Genomic DNA, 24124 nt, shown 5'->3' on the forward strand with positions numbered 1-24124 from the left:
TCCCTGCTTCAAGTCTTTTGGGATATATGCCCAGGAGTGGAATTGCTGGGTCATTAGGTAGTTCCATGTTTAACTTTTTGAGGAACTGCCGCAACATTTTCCACAGCGGCTGCACATTTTACATTCCCACAGGCTGTGCGTGAGGGCTCCAGTTTCTCTGCACCCTCGCCAACACCTGTGATTCTTTGGTAGGATTTTAAATCCTGGGCTTTGGAAGCTGGTTCCTCTTGGTCAAATCTCTTCTCCTTCCTTTGGAGCTTTTTATTTGTTTATTTATTTTTACTGAACTTTACATGAAGGTTTACAGAACAAACTAGTTTCTCATCAAACAGTTAGTACACACGTTGTTGTATGACATTGGTTAACAACCCTCGAGATGTCAACACTCTCCCTTCTCAACCCTGGGTTCCCTATTACCAGCTTTCCTGTTCCCTCCTACCTTTCAGTCCCCACCCCAAGGCTGGTATGCCCCTTTAGTCTTGTTTTGCTCCATGGGCCTGTTCAATCTTTGGCTGAAGGGTAAACCTCAAGAGTGGCCTCATTACTGAGCTGAAAGGGTGTCAGGGGCCATACTCTCAGGGTTTCTCCAGTCTCTGTCAGGCCAGCAAGCCTGGTCTTTGTTTTTGAGTTAGAATTTCCTTTGGAGCTTTTTGATTGTAAGTTGATTTGCAAAAGAATTAGGCCTCTGTGACAGCAAGGATGACAGGGCATGGGGAGGAAGCCAAGGGCTGGGCCCCAGTTTCGAGAGTGGGTGGGCCCCCTGGAGCTGGGGCAGTTACAGGGTTGGGGTGGGGTGGGTTCAAGGAGGGGGAAGGTTGAGCCTCTCTGAGAGGGTCTCAGGACTGGGGGCCCAGAAACTCTGGCCGTTAACGCTCCAGCCCACCCCCTGGCTCCTCACTCATAAGCCCCCATCCACAAACGGATCAATGCTCAGTGCTGCCCCAACTCCACAGCTCCCTGTCCCCTAGGCTCCCAGACACTGCAGAGTCAGGTTGTAAATAGAAGGAAAAGGCCCATCTGAGGGCTGTGAGGTGTCCTTATTCTCTCCCAGGTCCCCTGTGCCCACTGACCCCTGCTCTGCAGGGAACTCCTCTGACCACCCACCTGCCCTGCTCTCCACAGGGGGAAGCAGGGGCCTGAGAGGCAAGGGCCAGACTCCAGCTTACCTAGCACCAGCTTTAGAGCCAAGACCCAGGTACCACGTAGGGGCCCCTCAAGTCCCAGGACAGCAGAGACACCAACCCTCAGCTGGCCTCCCACCCCGTGCTGCAGAAGCGACTGTGGACCAGAGGTGGACAAGATCAATGGGAGGGGGTGACTGCAGTCCCTGGGGCTGCACCAGGACAGTATCATTCTTAACTCCAGGACAGTTGGTGATGACAGCCTGGCCTCATCAGCTCTTTCATCTTACTTGATGTGGGGCCTTTTGTGCTTTGGCAGCAGAATCTGTCCCTTTTCTGGCTTAATCCCCAGCCGGAGGTGTCTCTGGGGCCACCAGACCAGAACAGACAGATGGGCTGCCCTGGCCAAGGACTCCCATCTGCCCCTGGGCCCTGAAGAGGCCAGGGAGAGAGGCTGATGCAGGGACTGAACCCTGAGCTGCCCCCAGCCCTCTCCTGCTTCAGAGAGGTGGGGGACAGCCTCTTAGCTGCGCCCTCCGCCACCTTCCTGGCCTGGCTGCACCAGGTACCCTCACTGCACTATGGCACGTTGCCTCAGTTTCCCCAACCTCCACAAAGGGGGCCCAGTGACCCCTGTTCTGAAAACAAGGTACAGGGCTTCTAGGAGCTCAAGGCATAATTACAGCAAAGTCACTCTGCTGATGAACAAAGGAGACCAGCACCCCTTGAATTTCAACAATGCTTCTCTCTACAGTTAGAGGAGAGGTGGGGAAACTGAGGTGCAAAGCAGTTAAATGACCTGTCCAAGGCCATCAGCCTGTTGGTGAAAGTGCTGAGATCAATTTCATATGGGGTGGGGGGGGGTCTGCTCTTCTCTTCTGTCCCCTTTCCTTACCCTTAGTACCAGATGGTGCCCTGGTTGGGGGGGCCCTGACTTCTGGCCTCTCAGCCCACTCCCTGGTCAGGGGGTGAGGTAGGGGCACAGAGAGGGTGGGGCTGTGACCCCTCCTGCACCCTCCCTCCCTGCTGGGCGATTCCATAGAATCTCACCACTTTCCCCTCATTTATTTCCCATTTCACGCTCGTCATTTCTCTCCTGGCCTGATGGGGAATAATTCTCTCCATCTCCCCTCTCCTTAATTTTTCTGGAGGGCTTTGAAAGGCTCTAAATCAATGCCTATCAGCCAGGTCCTTGAAGGAGTTTGCAGGAGCTGGGAGGGAAAATTGGGCCCAAATCTCACTTGCAAACAGATTTCGCCCCATATGCAGCACACGGGCATTACTGGGGGGAAATGTCCATGGTCTTGGCCCACAGCACGAGACGCCCATCCCCACACCAACTCCGAATGCTCCAGATTCAGGCACACGTGGGCACACGCTGGTCTACGCACCCCAACCCAAACCTACTGCCGTCAAGTCGATTCTGACTCATAGTGACCCCAGAGGGTTTCCAAGAATCTTTATGGAAGCAGACTGCCACATCTTCCTCCTGCAGAGCTGCTGGTAGTTTTGAACCGCTGACCTTTCAGTTGGCAGTTAAACGCTTTAACCACTATGCCACCAGGGCTCCTTGGTCTGCACCAAAAAACCCAAACCTGTTGCTATCAGGTTAAGTCTGACTCACAGCGACCCTATAGGACAGAGTAGAACTGCTCCATAGGGTTTCCAGGGAGTGGATAAAGGGAGATTCAAATTGTCGACCTTTTGGTTAGCAGCCAAGCTCTTAATCACTGTACCACCAGGGCTCCTCCATCTACACACAGTTCTGAAAACTCCCTGGTATTACTCCAGGGCCTCAGAGTCCAGGGGGATGGGGATGGGGTCACTTCTAAGGGCACGCCTGGGCAAGTTGTGGGCTACATCCCCTAGGCTCCCTCTGTCAAGAAAGACCCAACCCTGACCTGGCGTACGGGGAGGGCAGGTGAGATGCGGAGAGGACGAAAGGGTAGATGTTCCCCAGCTGAACAAATCTTTCAACAAGGTTCATTCACAAATATCTGGAACACCTACTGTGTGCCTGGCACGGTGCTACGCACAGTGGTTCAACGGTGGACAAGACAGACACAAGCCCGGGGGGGAGGAAGATGGCAGTGACGATCATGGTAACAGCCACCATTTATCGGCCACTCACCATATGCCAGTGCTTTGTGTATATTGGCTCATTAGCTCACAACTCTATTGGGTGAGGACTCCTACTAAGATAACATTGGGGTACACAGAGATTAAGCAATTTGCCCAAGATCACACAGCTGGTAAGTGCTATAGCTGGGATTAGAACCCAGGCATTCTGGTACTAGAGCCTGCACACTTAATCCCCAAACTATAGTGGCTCTTAGTAAAGAAGTAACTTAACAAACTCAGACTGTGGGAGCAGCATTGAAGGAAACAGAATATGGAGAGGTGGCAGAGCTACTTGAAGCAGGGTAGTCAGGGAGGACCTCTTTGAGGAGGTGACATTTTAAGCTGCGACAGAAGGAAGAGAATGAGCCAGCCACCAGAAGAGCAAGGCGTTGGGTAGTAGAGAAAGAAGAGCACAAGGAACGCGGCGGGAGGGAGTAGCTTGTGGAAGACTCGGAGGTGGGAAAGAGTTTGGTGGGTTCAGGAAGTTGAGCGGCCAGTGTGGGGGTGAGTGCAGTGGGTGTGGGAAGAGAGGTGGGCCAGCCCCATCCACGTATCACCTCCTCCTTGATGTCACCTGGCAGCCCTCCCCACCCTTTCCTCACGCCTCAGCCACAGCCCCTACCTCACTGAGGGCCAAGGCAAGGCCTTAGAAGACCTCAAAGGGCCCCTCTCAAAGGTATTAAAATATACCCACATATATACAGATATATCCATATGTATTAAAAAAATTTTTTTTTATATATATATGTATATATGCATATATACATTTATGGCTATAAAGACATATCTGACTACTCCTTTTGAAATTATTTGGCTATGACAAACTCAATCAGTGTATGGACATCGTGATTTCTCATTTCCTGGCCATCGCAATACATAACTGGGAATTTGAGCGAATGCTTGAAAATTCTGGACAATTCTAGAAAATCTAACCTACAACTTGCCCTTGAGTGTCATGAAATGCTTACAAACACTAAATTTCATAATTATTGAAGTTGCTATATTACATTTGGTAGGTGTGTAACATAAGTATTAATTTCAATCTTACCATTTTCTTTTTGGATTTTTGAGTCATCACATTTTTTTTTCAGGTCTCAAACACTACCACGGGCCCTTTGCCCATCCCGTGCTGGGGAGGAAGGGCCTGCTCACTCTGTACTGATGGACGGGCTTACTCTTCACTCCTCCCTCAGCTCCTTGGAGGCAGGGCTGGAGCATTGCTGCCTCCTATACCCTGAGCCTGCCTAGCCTGGGGCCTGGCACACAGTAGGCATTCACTGAAGGCTTGCTCAGGTTTCCTGGAGAGTGAGGAGGCACTGGGCAACAGGCCCCTGGCCCACTGTTTGTGCCTGCTCATGGCTTAGAAAAAGACGTAAGGAAGCTGCAGACCCCGAGAAGATCGCTGGGGACCAGAGCTCCATATTGCCCAAGGCCTAGTGGAGCCCTCACCCAGCAGACCTACTCTTTGCCCTGCAGGCCGACTCTTCCATGATGGCACCCCTGGCTGGTGTTCCATGCAAGGCTACTTGGCCACTTTCTCCCAGAGCCACTTCTATCAGATAACCCTTAATTCCCTCTGGGAAAAATTTCCTAGAAACATAAGGCAAAGGTAAGAGTGGACCTGATAGTTGTTCAGAGGGGGGCACCCAGCCTAGCAGCTCTTGGGATGCCTGACTGAGAGGGGAGGAGGTTGTCCTGGGCTAGCACCCAAGTGTCCACTAGGTGGCAGCAGAGAGCAGCCACCCAGGCCCGGAGCCTTAGAGAAACCTGTGGAAAAGGCCCAGGGTTGGGGTATGCAACCTGCCTGTGGCTAGAAAGAATCCCCCCACTCCCCCAAGGGGCTTTTGAAAATCACAGATTTGAGGTCCCTTTTCCCCATCCCACTCTACTGAAATCTCTGGAGGGGAGCCTGGGATGGGGAGCCTGTTCAGAAGATCTTGAACACATAGAAGGGAAGGCAGGACTGGCGTGCCAGCCAACCCCTTTCCCTCTCTCTTTCCTCTAGGTTGACATCATCTCTCACCTAGATCCAGGTGGACCTTGTCACTCCTGGATATGGCTGATGGGGGGATGTGGTAGGGAGGTCAGGCATCACCTGTGCATGGTTGCTTGGCCTCAGGGTGGGGCCGCCTTCCTGGAGAGCTGGATGCCATCCCTTCCCCCACCCCACTGGAATTCTGGATCTGGGCCACCAGCCAGGGCACTGCTGAGCCAGCAGAGGCAAAAGCGCTGGACTGGGTGGTTTCCAATTCCTTGTCTCAAAGTCTGAGAGACCTAGGTTCGAGTCCTGACACTACTAGCCATGGAACCTTGGACCGATCCCTTAAACTCTGCGTTTCAGTTTCCTCCACAGTGAAATGGGAGTGATGCTCCACCTGCCACATGAGGCTATAATAAAGATGAGAGAGGTCAGGAGAAGCCCTTAGCACAGTGCCTGGCATGTGGCAGGGATTCGGTAAATGGACTCCCTGAGCTATTAGGGTTCATGTCCATCACAGGGCTGGCTACGTGGCAATGGGGTAGACATTTGGGAACAAGCCTGCCCAAATGAGATCCAATGGGGCAAAGTGGGAGGGGAGAGGGCCTCACAAATGGGAATTCCAGAGCAGAGTACTTCAAGAGGTCTCTGAAACTCGCCACAAGGGGGTGCTCGACCCTGGATGGCCTTAGCTTCCCTGGGACGCTGGTCTTCGTTACGGATGCCCTTGGCTTTGGCCTCGTCTACCCTCCTCACACCACTGAGTGGGGCAGTGCTGACCGCACAGGCTCACTCCTTGCATACAAGCTCCTTGACACGCCCGCACAGGGGTGCTCCAGGCAAATCCTGTACCAGAGAATTCCCGGAGTGAACCTCAAACCCCCAACTGGGGCAGTCCTGGGGGCCAACTGTTGGGGAGCTGGCATGGGAAGTTAGCTGCAGAGTCAGAAGGAAAGGTACTGGGACAGAGCTGTTTGTGTGTTTTGAGGGCAGGGCCTGTGCCTCGGCAGGAGTTGAGGGGTCCTCTCCTGAGGGGGTGGTCAGAGTCCTGAGGACAGGCTGAGGGCCTCAGGGGAAGTGTGGCTGACAAGCTGAACCAGCCCCATATCCTGGTTCCTTGGTTTCTTGCCAGAAATGCCCTTTGATACAGCCTGAAGGCCACTGCCACCAGGGGCTGGGTGAGGGCTTCTGCCGGCCTCTGCCTCCTTTAACCCTGCAAGGACGGCTTCCAGAACTCTGCTCAAAGAGTCAGCAGACAGAACATAAAGACCATCCACCCCACCTGGGCAGGCCAGGGCAGTGGTGTCACAAAGGGGGTGCGGACCATACCAGGTGACTCTTGTCAGAGGGGGTGACACTGAAATGGCTGTCTACAAAAATTTCTGTGCAGTGGTTCAGCAGAAATTTACTATTTTTAATAAAAATACTCCTGTAGTTAGTTATGGAGCCCTGGTGGTGTAGTGGTTCAGTGATACGGCTGCCAACCAAAAGGTCGGCAATTCAAACCCGCCAGCTGCTCCTTGGAAACACTATGGGGAAGTTCTACTCTGTCCTCTAGGGTGGCTCTGGGCCAGAATCGACCCAATGCCAACAGGCTTGGTTTTTTTTTTTTAGGTAGTTAGCTAGTTATAGCAACAAAAATTTTTTCATAAGCCCAGCTTACACGTATCAATATACCTACAAGGTTAAAACTTTATGCTAATTTACTTTTTCCCTAAATTTTATTTATTTTGTTGTTGTTAGTGAGAATACACTATGCTAATTTACTTTTTGCACCTTCTAATGTAGTTAATGTGCTCTGGTCAGAGCTGTCGTTATTACTCAATTACAACCACACTTTGAATCACGTGGTTTTGTCTGCACACTACAAGCATGCCTGTTTTTGTTGCTGCTGGTGTTTTTTGGATTTTGTCAAATTTCCTGGTGTTTTAGCACAATACTATGGTATTTAGCATGGGGGGTGACACCATGAGTCATCATACTCAGTGACACCAACCCTAGTGATGTCCTTGGGCTGGGGGCTCATGATGGAAACGGAAAACACCCTTGGAAGGGCAGTCTTGGCAGTTCTACCATCCCACCACCTACCGTGGTCACATCAGAGTCTGGCGGGGTCATCTCCACCAGGTTGATGTAGTAGGGAGCATCCTTCCAGGTGGGGTGGTTGTCATTGATGTCCAGGAGAGTGATGTTTACCTGTGAAGCCACAAGGGGTGCCGTGGAGCACACCTCACTGAGATGGGCAAGAGCAGGACCTACCAGGTGTAACAACACTCAGAAGCCCACGGAGCACCGTGAGATTAATTCCACTGGCTCCACCACTCTGGGGGCTTTGGAGCAGGGCCTGGATTTTCAAGGACAGGAGGGAGGTGACTCATTAGGAGACAGGGGGATGGACGAGGTGACCCCTGAAATCCTTGGTCTCGGCTGAAGGTGACTGACAGGTGGGGGATCTGATAGAATCCCTTGAGCTTCCCAGTCTCAGCTACAAGCTAAGCAATTTCCCTGCTCACTTGCTGCCCAGGTAAATTATTTATAGAGCTCTGATTCCTATTAGCAGGGGCCTCCTGTGACTGAATAGGGTACCGGGGACTTTTCTGCAAGTCCCTGGCCAAGAGGCACCAACCCCAGCCCCTCTGGCTGGGCAAGGAAGGGGGCAGCTCTGTGGGTGGGGCGAGGGCCATGGGGAGAGGTTTAGAGGGGTCCCCAGGGAGAGCTAGAGAAAGCAAATGGGGAACAGGAGGGGAGGTGGCTGGAGCTTCCTCTCCATGGAGGCTCTTCTCTCCTGCAGCCAAGAGCTCATTTAAGACCCCCAACTGCCTTCCTTTAGCTTTCTACTCTCAGCAGCACCTTTGGGGGAGTAACAGGCCTTGGGTGGGGGTTCTGGGTCTTCATTGTCCTACTGGTTCAGGGATGGGAAACCCAGGCATCACATTTCAGCATCATCTGGGTTGGGGTGGCGGGGGGCGGTGAAGACAAGTCCCCAGGGACCCTCTGGGCCCTGCTTCCTGCTCTGAGCTGCTGTTGCTGGTGGGAAGACCCTCTCCTGTGTCTTGGCAGGTGCTAAGGCAGGGAGTAAACCTTGGGTTTGCTACCTGTGCAGCTGGCCTTTTGGTCTCTTCCCTTTCTTCCCCATAGCTGAGGTGGCCCCAGGGATACACTGGCCGATGATGGGCTGGGACCTGCCTCCCTCCAATCCCACAAGGCCTGCGAAGTCTCAGGACACAGGTGCCCAGGGGTTTTGGGGTGCCGCTTAAGATGAGCTGGGGGCAGCGACCTGGCTGGAAAGTGGGGAGCAGGGGACATGGGAAGGGGCACTCACAGTGGCGATGCCAGTTTTCTGGTTGTGAGCCACACCCCCATCCACTGCCCGCACGATGAGGATGTATTCAGCCTTCATCTCCCGGTCGAGCAGGGAGGTGGTGGTGATTTCCCCTGCAGGGGAGAGGAGTGAGTGAATGGTGGGCCAGAGGGAGAGAGATGCTGACCACATCACCGTGGCCTGGCAGTGTGTGTATGTGTGCAACAGGCACCAGGAGACAAGGAGACAGAGACAGCGCTCGGGGAGGTGGGGGGCTTGGGAACCAGTACCCCAGAGCTGGGCAATAGAACCCCACAAGGAAGAGGTCTTTTCGGACCTGGGAAAACCTGGGCTGATTTGGGGGGCTGGAGGCTGGGGAGCAGGGCAGGAGGGCCATCGGACTCAGACTGATAGCCACAAAGCACCTCTCGTTCGCACTTTTGACATTACCTCATAGTCACTTAAACCCTCTGTGCCTCAGTTTCCTCATTTGGGAATAATAATAGGACCTTACGCATAGCGCTGCTGTGGGAATTTCTTTAGTTAATGTCATGGGAAGCTTAGAATAGCGCCTGACACTGTTTATTCAGATAGTCACAGAGATACAGCCACAGGACTGAAAAATACCAAGTTTTTCACACAGGTTCCAGTCTGTGATTCATTACTGGACAGTTCAACCTGGAGTACAGCGAGAATGAATAGTTTTAAAATAATTTCCTGAATTGCCATGTGCATAACACAATTGTATTGCCTTGTGTTTTTTAGTGTGTGAACAAGTTATTCTGTTAAATATAATCATTTAAAATGCACCACCATTTTTGTCCACCTGTTTTGGCGTTTGTTTGTATTGTGGTATAACTAAAAAAGGGAAGCCACTCTAGCAGCGGTGTGCTGGTAAATGTTTAACATCCGGCCCTCCAAAGGAAAAAAAAAAAGGCCTTTGCCAATTTCCATGGTGTAAATACTTCCTCCAAGGCCTGCTTTAAACTACCAACTTGATGGCATTGAACATGGACTTGGGGACAGATGCGTATGCACAATTAGCTCTAATGAGCCAGTACAAGCCCGTTTCATCACGTTCCGGTGGTCGGGCCATCTACCATCTCATGTGGGCTGTGACAAAGTGTCCACCCTTTGAGGATAGCGAGATTCAGATGTGAATTCTGATTATGGATCTTTCCAGACGTTTGGTCTTGGGAAAGTTACTTAAATTCTTTAAGCCTCAGCTTTCTCATCTGTAAAATGGAAGTTATTATCCTTTCCAGGAAGAGCTGTTGTGAGGGTTAAACAATTGCAGGCGATGCTCCCAACACCCACAAAATGTTAGTTTCCTTCCAATGGCCCGAAAGTTCCCCAAAGGCAGGGATCATGTGCTATTTATCTTTGTATCCCCATTGCCTGAGTGAGCTGTGTGACCTGGGGCAAGTCACATCAATTCTCTGTGCTTGGTTTCTTCTACCATAAAACAAGGGAGATGGGCCAGATGGTCCCTAGTGTCCCTCCCACCCTGACACTTCCCTCCCTGGCACACTGGCCGGTCCTCTGGCCTGTTTGGGGCCAGGGGGCAGCTAAGGTATTAAGACTAGGAACAGAAGACTGGCAAAGGTCTGCCCGCTGAGCCGTGCTCCCTACCAGGGTGGCATCGATTAATTGGCAGGGCGAGGAAGAAATTAATTTCTAAAAAGTTTTAAACATGAACTTGTCGGCATGATAGATTGCTCCTCCTGTCTGGGAAATTAGATCCAATTAAGGCCACCTTTACGGAGCAGACCCGGCTAATTTGACCAAGGAGCTCAGAGGAAAAGGCTTACACCTTTAGAGCTGAAGGAGGGTAAAGGTAGCAAGAAAATGTCCATGTCATCATTAAGGCCCCTGGGGGAGATGGAGTCCCCGGCTAGGGAGGCAGAGGCGGGGTGCTGAAAGGTCAGGTGCCCAGCATTGCATTTGGGTGGGGGAACTGGGCCGAGCCTGGCTTCCCCCCCAAAAACCAAATCCAGTGCCATCGAGTCGATTACGACTCATAGCGACCCTATAGGACAGAGTAGAACTGCCCCATAGAGTTTCCAAGGAGTGCCTGGCAGATTTGAACTGCAGACCTTTTGGTTAGCAGCCGTAGCACTTAACCGCTATGCCACCAAGGTTTCCTCACAGAGCTTCAGGGAGGGTGAAATGAGATACTGGTCAAAGCACTTAGAATAGCGCCTGGCTCATGTTGAGCACCTGGTTAATATTAACCAGTTGGCATCAAGTTGATTCTGACTCTTGGTAACCCCATGTGTGTCAGACTAGAACCACACTCTATAGGGTTTTTTTTTTTTTTTTATAATAACTTTTATTAAGCTTCAAGTGAACGTTTACAAATCCAATCAGTCTGTCACATATAAGTTTACATACATCTCACTCCCTACTCCCACTTACTCTCCCCGTCTTGAGTCAGCCCTTTCAGTCTCTCCTTTCTTGACAATTTTGCCGGCTTCCCTCTCTCTCTATCCTCCCATCCCCCCTCCAGGCAAGAGTTGCCAACACAATCTCAAGTGTCCACCTGATATAATTAGCTCACTCTTCATCAGCATCTCTCTCCCACCCGCTGACCAGTCCCTTTCATTTCTGATGAGTTGTCTTCGGGGATGGTTCCTGTCCTGTGTCAGCTGAAGGTCTGGGGAGCATGGCCGCCGGGATTCCTCCAGTCTCAGTCAGACCATTAAGTTTGGTCTTGTTATGAGAATTTGGGGTCTGCATCCCACTGATCTCCTGCTCCCTCAGGGGTCCTCTGCTGAGCTCCCTGTCAGGGCAGTCATCGATTGTGGCCGGGCACCAACTAGTTCTTCTGGTCTCAGGATGATGTAGGTCTCTGGTTCATGTGGCCCTTTCTGTCTCTTGGGCTCTTAGTTGTCATGTGGGCTTGGTGTTCTTCATTTTCCTTTGCTCCAGGTGGGTTGAGACCAATTGCTGCATCTTAGATGGCTGCTTGTTAGCATTTAAGACCCCAGACGCCACATTTCGAAGTGGGATGCAGAATGATTTCATAATAGAATTATTTTGCCAATTGACTTAGAAGTCCCCGCAAACCATGTTCCCCAGACCCCCGCGCTTGCTCCGCTGACCTTTGAAGCATTCATTTTATCCCGGAAACTTCTTTGCCTTTGGTCCAGTCCAATTGAGCTGACCTTCCATGTATTGAGTGTTGTCTTTCCCTTCACCTAAAGCAGTTCTTATCTACTGATTAATCAATAAAAAACCCTCTCCCACCCTCCCTCCCTCCCCCCCTCGTAACCACAAAAGTATGTGTTCTTCTCAGGTTTACTATTTCTCAAGATCTTATAATAGTGGTCTTATACAATATTTGTCCTTTTGCCTCTGACTAATTTTGCTCAGCATAATGCCTTCCAGGTTCCTCCATGTTATGAAATGTTTCAGAGATTCGTCACTGTTCTTTATCGATGCGTAGTATTCCATTGTGTGAATATACCACAATTTATTTACCCATTCATCCGTTGATGCACACCTTGGTTGCTTCCAACTTTTTGCTATTGTAAACAGAGCTGCAATAAACATGGGTGTGCATATATCTGTTTGTATGAAGGCTCTTGTATCTCTAGGGTATATTCCTAGGAGTGGGATTTCTGGGTTGTATGGTAGTTCTATTTCTAACTGTTTAAGATAACGCCAGATAGATTTCCAAAGTGGTTGTACCATTTTACATTCCCACCAGCAGTGTATGAGAGTTCCAATCTCTCCGCAGCCTCTCCAACATTTATTATTTTGTGTTTTTTGGATTAATGCCAGCCTTGCTGGTGTGAGATGGAATCTCATCGTAGTTTTAATTTGCATTTCTCTAATGGCTAATGATCGAGAGCATTTTCTCATGTATCTGTTGGCTGCCTGAATATCTTCTTTAGTGAAATGTGTGTTCATATCCTTTGCCCACTTCTTGATTGGGTTGTTTGTCTTTTTGTGGTTGAGTTTTGACAGAATCATGTAGATTTTAGAGATCAGGCGCTGGTCGGAGATGTCATAGCTGAAAATTCTTTCCCAATCTGTAGGTGGTCTTTTTACTCTTTTGGTGAAGACTTTAGATGAGCATAGGTGTTTGATTTTTAGGAGCTCCCAGTTATCGGGTTTCTCTTCATCATTTTTGGTAATGTTTTGTATTCTGTTTATACCTTGTATTAGGGCTCCTAGGGTTGTCCCAATTTTTTCTTCCATGATCTTTATCGTTTTAGTCTTTATGTTTAGGTCTTTGATCCACTTGGAGTTAGTTTTTGTGCATGGTGTGAGGTATGGGTCCTGTTTCATTTTTTTGCAAATGGATATCCAGTTATGCCAGCACCATTTGTTAAAAAGGCTATCTTTTCCCCAGTTAATTGACACTGGTCCTTTGTCAAATATCAGCTGCTCATACGTGGATGGATCTATGTCTGGGTTCTCAATTCTGTTCCATTGGTCTATGTGTCTGTTGTTGTACCAATACCAGGCTGTTTTGACTACTGTGGCTGTATAATAGTTTCTGAAGTCAGGTAAGGTGAGGCCTCCCACTTTCTTCTTCTTTTTCAGTAGTGCTTTGCTTATCCGGGGCTTCTTTCCGTTCCATATGACATTGGTGATTTGTTTCTCTATCCCCTTAAAATATGACATTGGAATTTGGATCGGAAGTGCGTTAAATGTATAGATGGCTTTTGGTAGAATAGACATTTTTACTATGTTAAGTCTTCCTATCCATGAGCAAGGTATGTTTTTCCACTTAAGTATGTCCTTTTGAATTTCTTGTAGTAGAGCTTTGTAGTTTTCTTTGTATAGGTCTTTTACATCCTTGGTAAGATTTATTCCTAAGTATCTTATCTTCTTGGGGGCTATTGTGAATGGTATTGATTTGGTTATTTCCTCTTCGGTGTTCTTTTTGTTGATGTAGAGGAATCCAAGTGATTTTTGTATGTTTATTTTATAACCTGAGACTCTGCCAAACTCTTCTATTAGTTTCAGTAGTTTTCTGGAGGATTCCTTAGGGTTTTCTGTGTATATAATCATGTCATCTGCAAATAGTGATAACTTTACTTCTTCCTTGCCAATCCGGATACCTTTTATTTCTTTGTCTAGCCTGATTGCCCTGGCTAAGACTTCCAACACGATGTTGAATAAGAGCGGTGATAAAGGGCATCCTTGTCTGGTTCCCGTTCTCAAGGGAAATGCTTTCAGGTTCTCTCCATTTAGAGTGACATTGGCTGTTGGCTTTGCATAGATGCCCTTTATTATGTTGAGGAATTTTCCTTCAATTCCTATTTTGGTAAGAGTTTTTATCATGAATGGGTGTTGGACTTTGTCAAATGCCTTTTCTGCATCAATTGATAAGATCATGTGGTTTTTGTCTTTTGTTTTATTTATGTGATGGATTACATTAATGGTTTTTCTGATATTAAACCAGCCTTGCATACCTGGTATAAATCCCACTTGATCAGGGTGAATTATTTTTTTGATGTGTTGTTGGATTCTATTGGCTAGAATTTTGTTGAGGATTTTTGCATCAATGTTCATGAGGGATATAGGTCTATAATTTTCTTTTTTTGTAATGTCTTTACCTGGTTTTGGTATCAGGGAGATGGTGGCTTCATAGAATGAGTTGGGTAGTATTCCGTCATTTTCTATGCTTTGGAATACCTTTAGTAGTAGTGGTGTTAACTCTTCTCTGAAAATTTGGTAGAACTCTGCAGTGAAGCCGTCCGGGCCGGGACTTTTTTTTGTTGGGAGTTTTTTGATTACCGTTTCAATCTCTTTTTTTGTTATGGGTCTATTTAGTTGTTCTACTTCTGAATGTGTTAGTTTAGGTAGGTAGTGTTTTTCCAGAAATTCATCCATTTCTTCTAGGTTTTCAAATTTGTTAGAGTACAATTTTTCATAATAATCTGAAATGATTCTTTTAATTTCATTTGGTTCTGTTGTGATGTGGTCCTTCTCATTTCTTATTCGGGTTATTTGTTTCCTTTCCTGTATTTCTTTAGTCAGTCTAGCCAATGGTTTATCAATTTTGTTAATTTTTTCAAAGAACCAGCTTTTGGCTTTGTTAATTCTTTCAATTGTTTTTCTGTTCTCTAATTCATTTAGTTCAGCTCTAATTTTTATTATTTGTTTTCTTCTGGTGCCTGATGGATTCTTTTGTTGCTCACTTTCTATTTGTTCAAGTTGTAGGGACAGTTCTCTGATTTTGGCTCTTTCTTCTTTTTGTATGTGTGCATTTATTGATATAAATTGGCCTCTGAGCACTGCTTTTGCTGTGTCCCAGAGGTTTTGATAGGAAGTATTTTCATTCTCGTTGCTTTCTATGAATTTCCTTATTCCCTCCTTGATGTCTTCTATAACCCAGTCTTTTTTCAGGAGGGTATTGTTCATTTTCCAAGTATTTGATTTCTTTTCCCTCGTTTTTCTGTTATTGATCTCTAGTTTTATTGCCTTGTGATCTGAGAAGATGCTTTGTAATATTTCGATGTTTTGGACTCTGCAAAGGTTTGTTTTATGTCCTAATATGTGGTCTATTCTAGAGAATGTTCCATGTGCGCTGGAAAAAAAAGTATATTTTGCAGCAGTTGGGTGGAGAGTTCTGTATAAGTCAATGAGGTCAAGTTGGTTGATTGTTGTAATTAGATCTTCCGTGTCTCTGTTGAGCTTCTTGCTGGATGTCCTGTCCTTCTCCGAAAGTGGTGTGTTGAAGTCTCCTACTATAATTGTGGAGGTATCTATCTCGCTTTTCAGTTCTGTTAAAATTTGATTTATGTATCTTGCAGCCCTGTCATTGGGTGCGTAAATATTTAATATGGTTATGTCTTCCTGATCAATTGTCCCTTTTATCATTATATAGTGTCCTTCTTTATCCTTTGTGGTGGATTTAAGTCTAAAGTCTATTTTGTCAGAAATTAATATTGCTACTCCTCTTCTTTTTTGCTTATTGTTTGCTTGATATACTTTTTTCCATCCTTTGAGTTTTAGTTTATTTGAGTCTCTAAGTCTAAGGTGTGTCTCTTGTAGGCAGCATATAGATGGATCGTGTTTCTTTATCCAGTCTGTGACTCTCTGTCTCTTTATTGGTGCATTTAGTCCATTTACATTCAGGGTAATTATAGATAAATAAGTTTTTAGTGCTGTCATTTTGATGCCTTTTTATGTGTGTTGTTGACAATTTCATTTTTCCACATACTTTTTTGTGCTGAGGCGTTTTTCTTAGTAAATTGTGAGATCCTCATTTTCATAGTGTTTGACTTTATGTTAGTTGAGTCGTTACGTTTTTCTTGGTTTTTGTCTTGAGTTATAGAGTTGTTATACCTTTTTGTGGTTACCTCATTATATACCCCTATTTTTCTAAGTAAAAACCTAACTTGTATTGTTCTATATCGCCTTGTATCACTCTCCATATGGCAGTTCAATGCCTCCTGTATTTAGTCCCTCTTTTTGATTATTGTGATCTTTTACCTATTGACTTCCATGATTCCCTGTTATGTGTATTTTTTTTTTTAATTAATCTTAATTTGTTTGTTTTTGTGATTTCCCTATTTGAGTTGATATCAGGACGTTCTGTTTTGTGACCTTGTGTTGTGCTGATATCTGATATTATTGGTTCTCTGACCAAACAATATCCTTTAGTATTTCTTGTAGCTTTGGTTTGGTTTTTGCAAATTCTCTAAACTTGTGTTTGTCTGTAAATATCTTAATTTCGCCTTCATATTTCAGAGAGAGCTTTGCTGGATATATGATCCTTGGCTGGCAGTTTTTCTCCTTCAGTGTTCTGTATATGTCGTCCCATTCCCTTCTTGCCTGCATGGTTTCTGCTGAGTAGTCAGAACATATTCTTATTGATTCTCCCTTGAAGGAAACCTTTCCTTTCTCCCTGGCTGCTTTTAAAATTTTCTGTTTATCTTTGGTTTTGGTGAGTTTGATGATAATATGTCTTGGTGTTTTTCTTTTTGGATCAATCTTAAATGGGGTTCGATGAGCATCTTGGATAGATATCCTTTCGTCTTTCATGATGTCAGGGAAGTTTTCTGTCAGAAGTTCTTCAACTATTTTCTCTGTGTTTTCTGTCCCTCCTCCCTGTTCTGGGACTCCAATCACCCGCAGGTTATCCTTCTTGATAGAGTCCCACATAATTCTTAGGGTTTCTTCATTTTTTTTAATTCTTTTATCTGATTTTTTTTCAGCTATGTTGGTGTTAATTCCCTGGTCCTCCAGATGTCCCAGTCTGCATTCTAATTGCTCGAGTCTGCTCCTCTGACTTCCTATTACGTTGTCTAATTCTGTTATTTTATTGTTAATCTTTTGGATTTCTACATGTTGTCTCTCTATGGATTCTTGCAACTTATTAATTTTTCCAGTATGTTCTTGAATAATCTTTTTGAGTTCTTCAACAGTTTTATCAGTGTGTTCCTTGGCTTTTTCTGCAGATATCCTAATTTCATTTGTGATATCATTAAGCATTCTGTAAATTAGTTTTTTATATTCTGTATCTGATAATTCCAAAATTGTATCTTCATTTGGGAAAGATTTTGATTCTTTTGTTTGGGGGGTTGGAGAAGCTGTCCCGGTCTGCTTCTTTAAGTGGTTTGATATGGATTGTTGTCTCCGAGCCATCACTGGGAAACTAGTTTTTCCAGAAAATCCGCTAAAAAAAAAACTGCAGTCAGATCCCTATCAGAGTTCTCCCTTTGGCTCAGGCTATTCAGATGTTAATGAAGCCGCCTGCGTGCAGTCCTAATCCCTGCGGGACGGTTCCCCGGCTCGGATGCTGCTCTTTCTGCTCCAAGATCAGTCACTGCCTCCCGGGGACTTCTCCTACCGGCTGCGTCCCACGCCGCCCGTGGAACCAGCTGGTCCCCCTCCCGGGGTTAGTTCAAGGGGGTGGAGCAGGTCTCTGTGCTTGTGCCGTACCTGACTGGTACGCTGGCTCCAGGCTCTGGAAACAATCGCTGCTTCCCCGTATTAGTTCGTTCTCCGTCTCTAAATCTGTGTTTGTTGTTCAGGGTTCGTAGATTGTTATGTATGTGATCGATTCACTTGTTTTTCCGTGTCTTTGTTGTAAGAGGGATCCGAGGTAGCGTCTGCCTAGTCCGCCATCTTGGCTCCGCCCCCTCTATAGGGTTTTTAACAGCTGATTTTTTTTAAAATTGTGCTTTAGGTGAAAGTTTACAGCTCAAGTTAATTTCTCATACAAAAATTTATACACAATATTGTTTTGTGACATTAGTTGCAATCCCCAGAATGTGACAGCACACTCCCCCTCTTCACCCTGGGTTTCCTGTGTCCATTTGACCGGTTCCTGTCCCTTCCTGCCTTTTTATCCTGCTTTTGGACAAGAGCTGCCCATTTGATCTTGGGTATCTGATTCAACTAAGAAGCACATTCCTCACATGTATTATTTTTTGTTTTATAGTCCTGTCTAATCTTTGTCCGGAGAGTAGGCTTTGGGAATGGTGTCTGTTCTGGGTTAACAGTACGTCTGGGGGCCATAATTTCAGGGGTTCTTCTAGTCTCTGTCAGACCATTAAGTCTGGTCTCTTTACGTGAATTTGACTTCTGCTCCACACTTTTCTCTCGTTCTGTCCAGGGCTCTCTGAAGAGAGTCAGGGCAGTCACTGGTGGTAGCCAGGCACCATCTAGTTCTTCTGGTCTCAGGCTGACAGGGTCTCTGGTTCATGTGGTCCTTTAGTCCTTTGGGTAATGGATGATTTTTTAGAAGTAGATTGCCAGGTCTTTCTTCTGAGGTGCCTCTGGGTGGACTCAAACCTCCAACCTTTTGGTTAGCAGCTGACTGCGTAAACCATTTGCACCACCCAGGGACTTCCTGGTTAATATTAGCTAATGATGTTACTCTGAGCCCCTTGGAAATGTAGGCTCACTGAGGGCAGATGCTCCTGAGAGCAGGGCTGACATACAGCATTTTTTCCGAAGTAGAAGGAGAGGCCTTGGATCCCTCTCTCTCTCTTTTTTTTAATAATTTTTATTGTGCTTTAAGTGAAAGTTTACAAATCAAGTCAGTCTCTCACACAAAAACCCATATACACCTTGCTACACACTCCCAGTTACGCTCCCCCTAATGAGACAGTCTGCTCTATCCCTCCACTCTCTTTTTGTGTCCATTTTGTCAGCTTTTAACCCTCTCCACCCTCTCATCTCCCCTCCAGGCAGGAGAAGCCAACATAGTCTCAAGTGTCCACCTGATCCAAGAAGCTCACTCCTCACCAGCATCCCTCTCCAACCCACTGTCCAGTCCAATCCATGTCTGAAGAGTTGGCTTCGGGAATGGTTCCTGTCCTGGGCCAACAGGTCTGGGGGCCATGACCACCACGGTCCTTCTAGTCTCAGTCACGGATCCCTCTCTTCAGTCTTTGTAAACATCGCTGACATCAGCACCAGTCACTTGCTCACCAAGCTTCCAAGAAAGAGAGGCTGAAGGCAGACTTGGACCAAGGGGTAGATAACACAGGAGACCTCCTGCCATCCTGGGCCACCAACCAACTGTGGCAGAGATGGCCCATGTCCACCAAAGAATCATGTTCCCTTCCCAGGGTAAGTGCTGGAAAGTGGCTTCCAGGCCAGGGACTACATCCCCCAGCCTTCCCCGCATCTCAGTGGAGCTGTTGCCTGGTTTTGGCCAATGGAAACTGGGCAGAAGTAACTTATGTCCTTTCTAGCCCCGGCCCACAGAGACCTCCTTGCATGATACTCCATGCTTGTTTTCCTTCTGTGATGACCATGGAGCCACAACATGGCAGAAGCCTGGGTCTCGGCATGATCACAGAGAAGGCGGCCCACTGAACGCCCACACTGGACTTTTTGCTGTTTGAATTAAAATTTCTATTGTGTTAAACCACTGAGATTTCAGGGTTTATCTTTTTAGTATCTGTTGTTGTATGCTGTAGAGTTGATTTTGATCCATATTGACCCTACAGGACAGAGTAGAACTGCACCATAGGGTTTCCTAGGCTGAGATCTTTATAGGAACAGATTGCCAGCCAGGTCTTTTCCCCTGTGGAGAGGCTGGTGGGGTCAAACCACTGACCTTCTGGTTAGCTGCCAACTGCTTAACCATTGTGCCACCAAGGATCCTTATTTTATCATCTAGAGTTTCCTTAACTGATACAGAAACGGGTACTTTGATGTGGGATGCCTTGTGTGCCTTGTAACCCCATGAAGGCAGGGATACATCTCATCCCTTCCTGTACCCCCAGCACCCAGCACAGAGCCTGGCACAGAGCAGCCCCCATTGATTTGGCATGACCAGATACATGAGTGTACAGGTGCCTCATATTCCTTCCCAGCTTCTGCTGAAAAGCCTGCGGGTATCTTGTGTTGCTTTTTTTCTGTACCCCCTTCTTCCCTCCCAGCCTCAAAAAAGAGAGAGAGCTAGAGGGAGGTATACGGAGAGAGGAAGGAAAAAGAAGAGAGTTACATGGGCTGAGCAGGGAGCTGGGGCTGGGGGTCCCTTGGTGAAAAGACAAAAAGAGAGTAATAGTGATGATGATAACTGAATTTTGTTAACACTTATTACATGCCAGGAATTAGTCTAAGTGTATTTAATGGACACAACAGCCCTAGTATGATCAACCTCCTTTCACAGGTGGGGGCAGCGGTGGTTCAGGGGTAATATTTTCACCTTTCATGCTGGAGACTCAGCTTTGATTTCCGGCCTATGCACTTCATGCGACCACCACCCTCTGCCAGTGGAGGCTTGCAGGTTGTTATGATGTTGAACCGGTTTCAGCGGCACTTCCAGACTAAGATGGACTACGAAGAAAGGCCTGGTAATCTACTTCTGAAAAATCAGCTAATGAAAACCCTGTGGATCACAACGGTCCAATCCCCTTGGGCACTGAGTCTTCATGAGTTGGGGGTCTCCTAGATGGCAGCTAATGACAATAACATTTTATAGGTGAGGCAACTGAGGCACAGAGTATAACCTGCCCAAGGCCAACAACTGTGTTAGGAGGAGGAGCGGGGATCTGAGCATGAGGTCGGCAGCTGACAAAAGAGGAGACTTAGGTTTGAATAAAGGTGTCCCTGGAGAGTGGTGTGTAAACAGCTCTTGGTAAAACAGAACACATTTTAAACATTATAGGGCTCTTTCCATTGGAAGAAATCGTTAAGTGATAAACTCATGCTATGGACTTGTTTTTTGTAAAGCCAGTTATCATACACAGTATTTCAGAGATAAAGCCAGGTCTTCAAAGTTGGTTTGCTCACAATGAGGGCCTCCTGTGAGAGGGAAGAAAGAGACCCTGGTCCAGATGCAGATCCCAGAGCTGGGGGTGGGGAGGCAAGGGCACAGAGGAAAGGGGCCAGGTGGGCTCACCTGAGCGGGCATTGATCCGAAACTGGGAGGAGCCCTCCAAGGAGTAGATGATTGACTCTTGGCCGTACTCCCGGGAGCGGTCCAGGTCTGTGGCATTCAGGAACAGCACCGTGGCTCCTTCCGGGAGACAAGGGGGTGGGGTGGGATGGGGGGAAAGCTGCTCACCCTGGGCTCACAGCCCCAGGCCAGAGGGGAGGACATGTGCACTGCCCTCCTGGTGACCAGCCCTCAGGGAGGCAGGAAGCCTGCCCACCAGGACATCCCAGGGATAGGAGTGGGTCCAACCACTGCTCCTGTGGCCGAGATCCCTGGGCTGTGTGGGGACAAGGCTGGCAGGGAAGGTGACACAGGGCTCGAGCACATCGCTGCCTGTCCCTACCCTTCCCTGGCTGGCCACCACATTAAATACACTCAAACTATCAGTTTTTACTTTGAGTCAAAAAGAAATGAAGCTCCACATTAAATTCGTTGAGATTTATTGTACTCAATTTCCGTCTTATTTTATCTTCTTCACCCACAGAATTGTAAGGGCTTTTATTTTCTCCTTAATGTCTGGTTAAGGCCTTAACCTTCCATTTCCACCTCCGGGGGATCCAGGGGTTCAGCCTCTCCCCATCCTGAGGCCGTGCCCTCCAGGGCTTCCGGCTCACAGTCCCTTCCTACCACCCCATCTGCTGATTGGGGTAAAGATTCACAGAGTCATTATACCCAGGCTGGAGTCCCTGCTCTGCAGGGCCAAGCAGCAGTCCACAGGGGTCCATGCTTAGAAGGGCCCTGCTTGAGTTCATGCTCTGCAGTTGTTGTCTCGAAATTCTTTATGATTTTGAACAAGGAGCCCCACAATGCATTTTACACTGGGCCCTGCAAATTATGTAGTTGACTCTGGACGGGGTGGGGTGTATGTTACCTGGGTGGGGGTGGGAAGAAAAGTGCTTGGGGCAGAAACTGCCCTCCCTTGGGAAGGGAGCACTGCCATGGCCAAGAAAGGGCTGCTAGCTTGGTGAAGCCCAGGCCTGGAAGGACCCACTATGGCCTCCCGGCAGCATCCTGGGCAGATGGACCAGAAGGAAAAGCTGAGGGTCTGCCCAGAGGCCCAGAGGAGTGTCTGCACATAGTAGGTGCTCTGTAAATAGCTGCTGGCTGGCAGGTAATTGGACATCTCCAAAGGTCCCCCTCAGTTGCCACAGGATGTGTGGGCATAGGAAACAGACACGAGGAAGACTGAGGCCCTCTTTGAATTCCATCCTGTGTGCAAAGTCAGATCTGCACACAACAGGTGCCCCATGAAGGCAGGCTTCCTGCCTTCCTGCCCTCCCTGCCAGGCCCGTACCTGCCATGATGTTTTCCACCACGGACACGAAGTAGGCAGGCTTGCTGAAGGTGGGAGGGTTGTCATTCTCATCCTGGAAGGGAAACAGACAGGCTGGTAGCAGCCACAGAGGCAGGCAAGCCAGTCAGCTGTCCAAGGCTGGTACCAGGGGCAGGATAGGCACGGGCACCAAGGAGCTCTGGTGGGGGCCACAGGGGGTCAGGTGTCCCTCTGGGCAGGCCTTGGGAAACACACAGGGTCATGAAGGGGCGATGGAGAAGAAGGAGGAAGCAGCTGGAATTGCCTTCAACTCCCAGCTCCCCTAGTTCTTCCTGTCCTCCTTACCCCCGTGCAGCCTCACTCCTTGCCCTAGCTTCCAGCTGAGCTCCAGGCTCTGCTCCAGCACTCCTACCCTAGCTCATCAGCCCCCACCTTCGGGATGGTCTCTTGGACCTGGCCTTGCAGCTCAGCCAAGATGATGATAGACAGTTTTAGTAGCCTTCCTAGAAACTAAGGGAGAAAGGAGCACCCAAATCCAGAAGATACGGAAGAATGCAGGGGTGGGCAGATGGAGTAGTTACTGGGACATCAACTCCTCCCCTGGGGCCGGCTGCACGCAGGTACAGCCAGCCCCCTCCTCACACACAGCAAGGAGGCTCCTCTGTCCCCCTGACCAAAGCCTGGCCCAGAGCTCCACCACCTGCCAGTTCTGTAGCAATCCCGTCTCTGGTCCAGCCTTCACCCCCCAGTGACCAGGTGCCCAGACAGTGGTCGGCATGGGGCATGGCTGAGGGGCTGAACCAGGCAGTGGGGGTGGCCCCTTCCCTGGGAACCAGTCCCAGGGGCAGCAGCTGTCTCTTCCTGCTCCCACTCTTCCTCCAGCACCCTGTCTCCCTCCTCTTCAATCAGGGAAAAGCTTCCCGACCTTTTAAGGCTCTCATCCTCACCAATGGCCTTCTGTAATCACTCAACCAGTATCTTCCTGTTCCTCTCTTTCAGGAGGCCTGCTGGCCCACATGACTCAGAGAGTTCTCCCCTTCCCTGCACGGCCAGCTTGGCAGCTTCTCAGTGGCTCAGGGGTTACCCTGAGTCAGCACCCACCCCCCAGGCAGTCTTTATGCTGCAGTCCTTAGGTGGTACAAGGAATTTGCACTCTAACTCTAACTTAAAGGTTGGCACTTGAACCCACACAGTGGCACCACAGAAGAAAGACCTGGCAATCTACTTCTGTGAGATTACAGCTGAGAAAACCCTATGGAGCTCAGTTCTACTCTGTAACTCATGGGGTCTCCAACAGTTGGAATCGACTTGACAGCAACGGGTTTGGTATGGGTTTCTTCGGGCTTCACTCTCTGAGGGCTCATCTCCCCATAAAACTGAAAGTTCTTTGAGGGCTAGATGTCTGTATGAAGCCCTTCTGAGCTGCAGTCATTTCTGGCTGAGTGACATGAAAGAGATAGAGGGACCAGAGCTGCTGCCCACCCTTGGGGCTTTAGCGAATCTGTCTGCTGGGATTGCACTGGCCAGGAAAGAATGCTCCCCCCACTTCCCTGATCTGTCCTTTGGATCTGGACTGTACCCTGGCTGACATCATCCTGCCCTTCTCCCCAGCCTCTGAGAGCTGTTGGTCTCTGGACTCACCTGACATCCAATGCCCCCACCCTGCACCTGGGCACTGCCCTGGCCCTGGCCCGTGGCGTGGGCACGGGTGCCCATATACATATATATTCAAACCTTCTGCTTGACTGCACGAAACGGCGCTGAGAATGTCAGTGACAGAGCACGAGGCAGAAACTTATTAGCGGTGATATTTCCCCGGATCCTGGCGCTGCACTCGCTATTAGTTCTAATTCAGCGGCTCCCGCTCCAAAAGCTTATTGTCCCCTAATGGGAAATCTACAAACCAAGTTTGACTTCTTTATTAAAAACCAACAAGCAGTGGATGAAAAGGAATCACCTGGCCCCT

General features: G+C 48.2%; 1 protein-coding gene across 5 annotated transcripts in view; it reads right to left on the reverse strand.

The window, feature by feature from the left end:
• Positions 1-24124, reverse strand: part of CDH23 (cadherin related 23) — a 528116-nt gene that overhangs the window by 148357 nt on the left and 355635 nt on the right. For 4 of the 5 annotated variants that reach the window (XM_049855780.1, XM_049855785.1, XM_049855781.1 and 1 more), the window contains exons 18-21: positions 22180-22252; positions 20850-20966; positions 8543-8655; positions 7309-7416 (exon numbers count right to left, since the gene is read on the reverse strand). In XM_049855780.1, coding sequence (XP_049711737.1) covers positions 7309-7416; positions 8543-8655; positions 20850-20966; positions 22180-22252 — 411 coding nt within the window. Of the gene's footprint in view, positions 1-7308; positions 7417-8542; positions 8656-20211; positions 20753-20849; positions 20967-22179; positions 22253-24124 lie in introns of those variants that run through there. The other variant, XM_049855784.1, reaches the window with a different exon arrangement.

The sequence above is a fragment of the Elephas maximus genome, chromosome 16 (genome assembly GCF_024166365.1).
Source record: "Elephas maximus indicus isolate mEleMax1 chromosome 16, mEleMax1 primary haplotype, whole genome shotgun sequence".
NCBI classification, from domain to species: Eukaryota; Metazoa; Chordata; class Mammalia; order Proboscidea; family Elephantidae; genus Elephas; species Elephas maximus.